The sequence below is a fragment of the Alosa pseudoharengus genome, unplaced genomic scaffold, assembly GCF_046254945.1.
Source record: "Alosa pseudoharengus isolate Yale_2024_CS ecotype anadromous, Long Island Sound unplaced genomic scaffold, YU_APseudo_1.1 YU_APseudo_1.1_scf_1, whole genome shotgun sequence".
Classification (NCBI taxonomy): domain Eukaryota; kingdom Metazoa; phylum Chordata; class Actinopteri; order Clupeiformes; family Clupeidae; genus Alosa; species Alosa pseudoharengus.
The window spans coordinates 40,595,574-40,606,726 of NW_027468564.1; the positions used below are offsets into that span (position 1 = coordinate 40,595,574).

The 11,153-nt window shown below is 41.9% G+C and overlaps 1 protein-coding gene across 1 annotated transcript in view; it reads left to right on the forward strand.

Annotated features, from left to right (window-relative positions):
- Positions 1-224: 224 nt before the first annotated feature.
- capn9 (calpain 9) overlaps positions 225-11,153 on the forward strand; it is a 19,056-nt gene continuing 8,127 nt past the window's right edge. Inside the window, exons 1-10 of the mRNA XM_076289513.1 lie at positions 225-597; positions 2,642-2,711; positions 2,972-3,090; positions 7,052-7,185; positions 7,608-7,776; positions 9,436-9,519; positions 9,802-9,887; positions 9,983-10,060; positions 10,297-10,457; positions 11,146-11,153. The exon at positions 11,146-11,153 is cut by the window's right edge and continues 150 nt beyond it. Of these exons, the coding sequence (XP_076145628.1) occupies positions 394-597; positions 2,642-2,711; positions 2,972-3,090; positions 7,052-7,185; positions 7,608-7,776; positions 9,436-9,519; positions 9,802-9,887; positions 9,983-10,060; positions 10,297-10,457; positions 11,146-11,153 (1,113 nt within the window). The 5' untranslated portion in view covers positions 225-393. The remainder of the gene's footprint in view (positions 598-2,641; positions 2,712-2,971; positions 3,091-7,051; positions 7,186-7,607; positions 7,777-9,435; positions 9,520-9,801; positions 9,888-9,982; positions 10,061-10,296; positions 10,458-11,145) is intronic.

Sequence of the window (11,153 nt, forward strand, 5' to 3'; positions counted from 1 at the left end):
CCACAACCAGAACACCACATTCCAGAACACACACACCGGTGCGCTTCCAGCCAGCCATGGAGAGACCGAGAGAATGTTCTTCCGCCCACTCACCTGTCTCGACCAACTGGGAGGGGCTGTGGGCTTTGACGGGCGCGGCAGCCATCGCCAGGGCAGGAGAACCAGTTTGTGTCGCCCTTACCTGTTCAGCTTGTCACTCAGTCTCTGTCAGGCTGTGTGTGTGTGTGTGTGTGTGTGTGTGTGTGTGTGTGTGTGTGTGTGTGTGATTTAGACACACACCCATCTCTGGACTTTATAGTAGAGTGTTTGACGTGGCCTCTGCCTGTCTAGCACGCTCATTCATTGCGAGTAGTGGTTTTTCTCCAGTCACTCTCTTCTGCCGGTTCTAAAAAGATGCCTTCCAGTTCCACGCTCAGGAGTTCCGGCACGGCCCAGAAGGCTGAGAGCACGCAGGGGGACGGGCGCTCCTTTGAGGAGATCCGTCAGGACTGCCTGCGAAGGAACGTTCTGTTTGAGGACCCAGATTTCCCGGCGGTGGACTCCTCACTCTTCTACAGCCAGAGCGTGCCCATCAATTTTGAATGGAAGAGGCCAAAGGTAGGTCATATGACACTTCCGGGCCACCGTAGTGGAGGGACTGCAGGCTTTAAAGCATGGTTTGAACTTATCAATGGCCTGAAGAAGCAGCAGGGATGAAACAGAACATTTCTCACTGAATAGTCCATCTACATAATGGTTAAATATTTGGCAGATATTACACAGAATATCATGCCCGCTTCAGACAAGGAAATGCTTTGTCTTTCATGATAACCTCTCAAAGCTGTCATTTCTTTCCATGAGTATTATATATCAACAATTAGTTAATTAGTTTAATAGTATTGATTGAAGTTAGAATACTTTGTCTTAAAACAGTAATGTAACACATCCATGACCTATAAATGACTAGACTGCATAGTGCACCTTTAGAAATGTCTTTACTCCATCATTAAGATGCGGAACATTGGATATTAAAAACCAACGCTGCAGCGCTTAAATGAACGCATGGTTAAAAACTGAAGTCTCCTTATCATGATAATGGGAGGGGGTCACAGTGGCTGTCCTGTCAGTTAACACATATCTGCTGTCTGCTTGTAAAAGCACATTCCATCTGGTTCAAAGTGACAAAGTTCAGGCAGGAAAAACATGCCTGCAGATACACTTTGTTAAAGAGGACAGTGGGATACTGATATTGAATGTTAAATGGCATAAATACAGAAATAGATGCAGTGGAATATCACATCATATATATCATATCTGTTTGTGTTTATGATATCAGCAATTTTTAATTTGAGTACCTATTCACTACATCTATCACAGTGATATGTAGGCAAATATAATTTCAATTTAGTGTCAAATTGTGTGTGTGTGGGGGGGGGATGGGGGGGGGAGACTGAGGTGTCATCTCCACCATGGTCCAATCCAATAACCTGCCACTTCCATAAATAGACATCATAGTGAGTTGATCTGAAGCTGCACTGACCACTGAGAGCAGTGATGACAACCCGTCTGACAATCAGTAATTGTCATGCTTTCAAATGTAAAGGTGCTTAAATACAAACATATTATTCACATCTAAACAGGGAAGTTATTTTCTGCCTTACCCATTGGATATTTTCTCCCCATTTGTGCTGTGATATGTGTGTTTCATAAACCGGTTCTGCAGGTTGACAAGTGGGTCCTTGATTATTGACTGGAGTAGTGGCAGTGAATGAAAGAGAGAGAGTGTGTGTGTGTGGGTGTGTGTCTGTGTGTGGGTGTCTGTGTGTGTGTGAGAGACTGTGGTGTGGTGGCACAAGAACAACATAAATACATTTACATTCTCACACATAAACACACACACACATATTGGCACATACATGCAGTGTCAAACGTTCACGTACACTACTGTCTGCACAAACGTCTGTTTACAGTGGGGTATATAATAATATAATATCACATATATTTACAATAGCTACACTCAGCGAGAGCTTTTCCATAACTGTCACTGCTACATTGCTCAAGTGTTCCAACAGTCTTGAACTTGAACTTTCACACACTGTATATGGCGTTGTCTGCAGGACTAATTACGGTCTGTTGCGGTTGTATGCTCTAAAATGACTATAATCTATTTATATTTTGGCATCCTTCTTTATGCTTCCTCAAATCTCCCATGGATGAATGACAAACCACAATAAAATCAACTTTGTGTTAAGATGGTTTGTAGTATCAAGTGTGTCTGCTAAATGTGGCCTACACACATTAGGCTGTTGGCTGCTGCAGCAATGGCTCTGAGGCATTGATGAGTGACGTGGCTGATCAGCCGACAAAGGTGCATTTCTTTTATGGGTGTTTCCTCGGCAAATGCCCCAACTCAGGTAAAGGGAATTCTGTGTGTGTGTGTGTGTGTGTGTGTGTGTGTGTGTGTGTGACTTGTTTTCAGGTCACACTCCTTTGAATGGGACAAGTTTAAATGAAAATGCCTGGAATGCAACCACACCTTGCAAAGGCAGCGACGCGTCACTCCCATCTGGGAAAACAATAAGAAACGTGATTTTTAGTTTTTTCTTGGTCCTTGTGAGTTTGTGCCCCCCAAATGTTCTGATGTTTTTGTCTTTCCTGACAGGAGATCTGTAAGAACCCCAAATTCATCCTCGATGGAGCGAGCAGAACAGATATATGCCAAGGACAGCTGGGTACGACACACCAGACCGATGAAAATGAGCACCGCATTCTAAACACACACACATGGATTAACACAACAACACAGTCCACATGAATGTATACAAATAAGTGGCAAAAATACCCAACTTTCTATCCAAAAGTAACCATATAGTTTTATGTTTCTAAAAGTTACATGATGAACCTTTAATAAGCATTTTTGGAGCCATATTGCTGAAGGCAGGAAGAAAAAGGTAGGGGACTTTACCCATAATGCATTTGTTCTTCCTCTCAGGGGACTGCTGGCTCCTGGCAGCCATCGCCTCACTGACCCTCTGTGAGGAAACCTTGGCCAGAGTCGTGCCCCAAGATCAGGACTTTGACCACGGATATGCCGGAATCTTCCACTTCCAGGTACTTTCACTGTGATAATCTTGGTATGCATGTTCCCATAAAGGTTGGAAAACTTTTAATAGGAAATCAATCAACATGGAGTTCATGACTGTGGTTGAGTTCTATGTAACCCAAGGATTAAAGTTCTCCGTCATAGGACGGATTTCAGTCAATTTGATTTTAGAAATGTCATATTTGAGATCGATGCAGATCCGATGAGAAAAAAAATAGGAGGGGGGGGGGACTGTCACCTTTGCTTTTCCTTTTTTAAGGCAACTACAAATATTAGGTAAATGTTTAAAGACCTAATGTTCTTGAGAACTTTCTGTGTCTCAATCCGTGACCGCTCAAGAAGATACGTCCTATACGGCCTACGTCAGCCATGAGTTTCGCTTTGTATGTTGTAGCTGGGTCATTCCACGAAATCGGTGCCTTTTCAACTTTAAAAATGTGAAAAATATAATTGTTTTAAACTGATTTTTTTCAATGCCAATTTAATTAACACATCTTAACATGACAAGAAATTGTGTTGGGCCATCTCAAGCTATGCATTTTTTTTTTTACCATTCACTTATTACATAGAATATTGTAGGATAGTAACAGGACTGATGGTAACAGGACTGATGATTTCATGCTAAATTGCTCATTTCTAGCTAAGAGGTCAAGGTTAGGAAGGCACATGGTATGTAATCTGAAAGGTTATTACTTCTAGATATTGGTAATATCAGTATTGCTAAATAATTGTTTATATATACACTTTAAAAAATGGTAACAGGACTGATGTTGTATGCTTGCCCCTCTCTCACAACCCTGATACAACATGAAAAATAGGACATTTAAGAAGAGAGAAAGTTACCCTTTCTTACACTGTGGAATCTGCTTCTTCTAAATGATGTCACTTCCTTGAAATTATGTCACTTCTAGTTTGTACCATTATTTTATAGGGGGATTTGGTGAAAGTAACAGGACTGAGATGAAATTAAGGGACAATGATAAATTACTTATATTTTCTAAGAAAACATATCTATTTATGTCAAAATCATTACTTAACAATGAGATTTCACTTAAGACAATATAAAACTGTGAAAATTGTATCATTTTACCAACATTTTACAACTGAGAAGTGCTGTTGAAAAAGAAAAAACATAGCGTGGGACAGGCCAAAATCAAGCAAAATCCTTACTCATAGCATATATTTATGTGATTTTAATCATTTTAACTTGTATTTTATTGGGTTTACTTGGTCTTATATTGATGCATATGATCTATAGTAACATTACGTTTTTTAAATTACACATTTATTTGTTGTTAAAGCAACTTTAGAACTGATTATATGTTGTGGGACGCAAAAGGCACCGATTCGGTGGAATGACCCAGCTACACACTTGTCTCGGGCGTTTGCTTAAAAAAAAGAACACGTATGGAGGACTATAACAGTCTAAAAGTTGGATTATAGTGACACAATCGAGACAGCTGATGAGGTTGGCCAATCCGTTTAACTTTTTTGGATATGATATTGTGAGCTCTATGTGCGAATTCTATGTGCGAGTTTTTTCCGTGCATCAATGTAGACACTTACTATCGCGAACTCTTGTCAGGGGAGGTCATTCATTTTGGGTGTCACCTATGACTTGAACAGATAGCCTGCTATGCCACCCGATGTAGGCTACTATTATTGTTACAGTTTTTAATCAATGCAACTAACATTATGTGTAAAGCGACGCAATATAAACCGTAGCCTATGCAATTTATTATCCCGTCTGTTATGACATACAACAATGTTTTTCACAATTTGCGACGGAAGGTTTTGACTGAGCGTGTCGAGTAAGGGGGTCAGTCGTGTTTGTGACGCACAGACAGCCTTGTAGCCTATTTTGCTTAGGCCTCACTTTTAACGACAATAGGTTGTGAGTGTATGTTGACAAAAAATAACCATACAATTAAAATAGTCAACTTAAAACTTTGCTATAAAATATTATTAATTTATAGCACAAAACCATAACCAGTGGGCCTACCAGAACCTCGCATATTAGCGTCATGATTTGTGTGCGTCTATTTGGCAAGGCCACTAGCTGTCATGGATGCGTTGTTGCTAAAGGAAGGCAGGTGTCAAAAGTTAAAAAATAAATGCAGATGGGCAGCTGTTGGAAACGGGGGAGAACTAACAAGCCATGGTGTAAAGAAATTAAAGTGCCAGGAGTTTGCTTTTGCGCGGTTCGCTGCAAGAAAATTGTTTATGGATGCAATAGGAAAACGTTTTAGCACGCCACCAATCAGAAGACCGCCATAAGGTTAACGTTCGTGCACTTCAGGACATCCTGGTGCAACTAGCCACCACGACAGAGGTAGGCTACGTTTATCTATGGCTGACCGTTTTTACGTTTAGAAAGTAGGCTACGCATGTTCTTTCATAGCGCAACACGACCTGTCCTTAACCATATCGCAACCTCTTGTCAACCTTATACAATCTGTTGCTTAAGACAAAAGCGCCGTCTCCAGATTGTCGTTACAAATGCGCAGACCTCCTGCATGAGCACACACAGTATTGCTGCTCATTGGAAAACTGAGTTGTCTGTAAAACTCAAAATGACCATGTTATCATTAAATGCGGATGAGGCAACAAATGGAAATATGAACAATATCTAGAATGTTCTGATTTCTTACTTTGATGAGGAAATGGGAAGTCTTGCAAACTTGATTTTATAGATTTTACTTGGTGTTGAATTGCATATTAACAAGAAAAAAATCTCCCCTTTAAACACTTTTGGCCTGAAGTAATTAAATAAGAGTGTGTTAAAGGAGAAGTTCGGTGTGAAATTGACCTTAGCTGTACTGAAAGATGTTGCCGAGTACTCACATGTGTCCAATAGGCACCTTCGCTCACCCCCTAGCATTCCAAATTACGCCGTTTTTAGCCGAGTAGCTGTGGGGGCATAGCGTAGCCTATGCAACTAAATCGCTATTTTTACACCATTAAAAAGGTTCCAAGTAACTCCACACTGCATTGGTAGACTTCTGAGGGTTTTGGAACCCTTTTAATTGTGTAAAAATAGTGATTTAGCTGCATAGGCTACGCTATGCCCCCCACAGCTACTTGGCTAAAAACGGCGTAATTCGGAATGCTAGGGGGTGAGCGAAGGTGCCTATTGGACACATGTAAGTACTCGGCAACATCTTTCAGTACAGCTAAGGTCAATTTCACACCGAACTTCTCCTTTAAAGCCTTTCTACAATATTGCTGCAGTAGAAAAGAACAGCAATGGCTAATCAGCAATGGTCAGGGATGGTACTAAAATATATTTTTGTTCATCAGGAAAACTCAATCTCAATCAAGAACACTCTCAATTCGCCTTATTCACATGGCGGCCATTGGCGGCTAAAACGAGGCTACAGGGTACACAAACCATAGGATTGTTATGTTCTATGCATTCACCTGTAGGTGGCATTAATTATATAGTAAGTGTACCCTGTAGCCTCGTTTTGGTTTAAACAATGGCCGCTGTGTGAATAAGGCGAATACTCCCTTTACTTTGCTGTTTGCATCTTTTTGTACATTAAAAACCAATAGGTCGCGACCGCAAAAGGGGTGCTATCTCTATAGGTAGATATGAACAACGTATGACTTATGGCCTGAAAAAAGTTCAGTCAAACAATTTTTTTTCACTTTAATCCCTGTGTAACCTCAAGGAAGTGATTTAAAACCAAATATTTGAAGATCAACTGTAACACTGAATAACAAAAATATAGTTTGCCTTTGTATTTGTGGAAAGTCCTGCAAACATTTAATGTGGCAGTTTAGATAATTATTTCCAGAAACCACACACACACACACACACACACACACACACACACACACACACACACACACAGAGATGCAGCCCCCCCACCCCCCATCATGCCTATGTATGTATGCCTATACAAACCTAATCTTTCCTCTCCCTCCCTCTCCACTACCAACTACCTCCCTCTCTCCCTCCCTCAGTTCTGGAAGCACAACAGGTGGCTGGACGTGGTGGTGGATGACCGTCTCCCTGCCGTGAGGAACAGCCTGGTGTTCGTCCACTCCGCCGACAACAACGAGTTCTGGAGTGCCCTGCTGGAGAAGGCCTACGCCAAGTAAGACGCCCCAACCATCCCTCCAAGCATCACATGGGTTTGAAATAGCCTACCAGATAGAGGCCATTCTCAGATTTGGGTCCATATGCTACTATGTATAGGGACACAACTAAAACACAATATCTCATATTTAAAAGTAATAATAATTATTATTATTTGGTATTTCCAAAACACAGGTTGCATATAAGAAATGACAAAACATACAAAATGGTTTAACAGATGTCTCTCCAGTTGTTGATATTCTGGTGCCAAGTAAACCCAAGTCATGCAGTGTTGTTAATGTCCTGGGGCTAAAGAGTGTTGTTAATGTCCTGGGGCTAAAAGTGTTGTTAATGTCCTGGGGCTAACCAGTGTTGTTAATGTACTGGGGCTAACTAGTGTAGTTAATGTCCTGGGGCTAATCACCATGGTGTCCTCCACAGGATACATGGCAGCTACGAGTCTCTGAAGGGGGGCAGCACCATGGAGGCCATGGAGGACTTCACCGGCGGCGTGGGTGAGAATTACGACACCAAGAAGGCCCCGGACGACCTCTTCCTCATCCTCAGAAAGGCCCTGGACAGAGGCTCCATGCTGGGCTGCTCTATCGAGGTGAGTTAGGGGACTCCAGGGAGTTGCTTCAAGGGGGGACTGTTTCTGTAGTTCACTCGTCTGAATACATGACTAATAATGTAGGCCTACAATGCAGAGGACAAATATCCTTCAAGACATGTTTAATGTCCACAACATTTCCTTCAAGGACATGTTAGATGCAGACAACAAATTTCCTTCAGGAAAAAAAAGTAACTTATACCAGACAAGCCTGATGCTTTTTCTCTACGAAGCTCCCCCTACCGTCTGTACGTGTCGATACGTGTGCGAGCCCTAGATCGGTCTAAAGCTCTTTTCCTTTTCTTTGCATCTTCCGTCAAGGGTTTTCGCTGCTTATTCGCCGGCTCTGCCATTATACACACGTTTGCAACAATCGCTAGCGTTTCGTTAGCCTGCCTCTGTGCTAGGGATGCAGGATGTAAACTGATCCTGCTTCTCGCAATGTCTGAGACTTTGTGAGACTGAATAGTCCGGCAGCCAAATGTCATAATTTAGGTGAACCTGGTTTTGTCGGTTAAAGTTTTTTTTTTTTTGCTGTTTCTTGCTGTCAAGGGGTAACTCAGTAAGATTAGAGAGGGTGCCCGGTGATATCCCTTGGGCAATTCTCGATATTCAGCCTTTCTTGTCCAATGTGTTGAATATAAGGCGAGGCACCACAGGTGAATAGGGTAAAAAAATTAACTAGCAGATATCACTATGAAACTTCCCCAGTTGATTACATTTATATGGGAAAAATATTACAAGTTATCTGTAATATAAAGTTTATATATGCAAATTAAGCATAATCTAATTAAATATGTGCTGATTTGCATAAACTTAAAAAAAACTAAATACATGAAGCCAGGTTCAAAATTACTTTTTCATTGTGTTGACATATTCCAAGGGATATCACTGGGCACCCCCCTAAATCTTAAATAGATACCCCCAGGGATGGATTACTGCACGGGCCTACCAGGCCCAGGCCCAGGGGCCCAAGGGGTCAGGGGGCCCTGAAGCCCAAGCCTTTGCATGGAATCATTGCCTCAATATCAACAAATCAGGATGTAGGCTATGAATCTGATTGAATGTAGTATTGACCATCCCCAAAATGCACCAGAATGCAGGAAATCACATTAAAAAAATTAAACATTTTCTGGGGGAGGACACACACACACACACACATATGCGACAATTAGTGGGGGGCCCTTAATACATCTGGGCCCAGGGGCCTGAAAGTTCATAATCCGCCCATGGATACCCCTGGTCTACAAGATTCTGCCAAAAAAAAAAAAACCTTAACCGACAAAACCCCAAACAAAACCAGGTCTGACCCCATGGCTGCCGGACTAGAACGTCGGCGGGTAGGATACACCAAACTTGATATTCTTCCTACAGGCAGTAGAGGCGGGCGAGAGAGCCTTCATTCACCCGTAATGAGTAATTTAACCATATAGCCTACCGACTTACGAAGATGATTAATTAACACGAAAACGTTGCCAAGGAGGAAAGGACCATACTTGGAAGATGGTGTTTCCTCTGTATTGCCAACAGTGTTGCACTGTGTGCATGTTTAATGTGTATATTTTTTGTATACATACCTAAAAATTAAATCATCTCCCACTCTCTGCATTCCTTTGTTTCGTCTCTTCTCTTTCCTCTGTAACTCTGTCCATCCTGTAGATCAGCAGCTCTGCGGAGTCAGAAGCCCGCACCTCCACTGGCCTGGTCAAGGGACACGCCTACTCTATCACTGGACTGGAAGAGGTAGGCTTACGGCCCCTCAGTGAGAGCTGTCAGTGACGACGAGTCGTCGAGTAGCATTCAATCTGTTCACTATTTTTTTCATGTGTCACTCTCTCCTCGACCTTCTGATGGAGATTAACCACGAAGAAGCAAGATGTTTGTATATTTGTATATATAACTTTTTGAAAAGATGACTACAGATTGGACATAAGAATGCTGGTGAATAGAAAATAATGCACGGCACAAAACAAATGTTTTTAACACTTGCTCTTTTTTCTCTCTCTCCCTGTCTTGTTGCCGTAGGTGAACTGCGGTGGGCGTAAGGTTCGCTTGATTCGGGTGAGGAATCCGTGGGGGCAAGTGGAATGGAATGGCCGCTGGAGTGACAAGTGAGTGATTGCTGTCATTGCTTTCATTGCTTTCTGTCTTTAGACTATAACGTTTGATTTCATGTTATTAACGAGATGCTCTGTTTTGAACACAGTTCCAGGGAGTGGAATACGATTGACAGATCGGAAAAAGACCGTATTCTGAGGTACTCCGGGGATGATGGCGAGTTCTGGTCAGTATTGGTCAAACATACACAGTACTGCACTCTATTATGATCACCAATTTTGCCGGTAGAAGAATGCTATACAAAATGTACATTTTCTTTTGAAAATGTCTATATTGGTATTTTATAACTTATTTATTTCTGCTATCCTAAAACCGTCAAGATTATAATGCCTTTTACTTTGTAAATTCTTGAATGATGGTCAAGAAAGCTTATAAGAACCATCTCCCCCATTTATGCTCTAGGATGGAGTTTGATGACTTCAGGGCCAACTATGATAAGGTTGAGATCTGCAACCTGACCCCCGACTCGCTGACGGACAACGTGACGAGGAAATGGGAGGTGAACTTGTTCGAGGGCAACTGGATCAGAGGCTCCACCGCTGGAGGCTGCAGGAACTTCATAGGTCAGACAGCGCTGTAGTCCGCTAACGCACGCACGCACGCACGCACGCACGCACGCACACACACGCTACACGAAAGCAAAAACACAGCACTGGCACTGACACACTCTGCTGCACACATGCAAATGCACACATGCTGTCATACGGTAAAAACAACAATTGCATGCTGCACTGTACGTTAGGCCTAATGAACACTCAAGGACGAAGAACCACACACACACAATGCTCCGCTTTAGGAAAGTCCTTCAGCCTCATTGCTTATGTTCTGATAAGATCAGTTATGGAGGAACAGGAACGGTAAATGAGTCTTTTCCCAATCGCAGTCCTGCCTTAATTATGTTTTCCTATCACCACTTACTCGGCTACAGTTGACTGAGCTTATTCAATTAGATCAGTGTTATACTTAACATCCTTAATTAGTCTGATGTGATTGTCTTCATCCATCAAGAGCTGCTGTCTTGCCATGCCTACCTGCTCATGCTTGTCTGAGAGCACCTCATTGTGATAATTGAGTAATTAGTAAAAAAATAATTATAGTAATATAATAATTAGTAATAATTAGTAATAGTAATAATTAGTTCCATGAACACTAATTAGTAATAATTAGTATAATAATATAATAATTAGTCATAGGAATAATTAGTCCCATGAACACTGTCCACAGTCACTGACCGTTGCGTTGTGTTGTCAGACACGTTC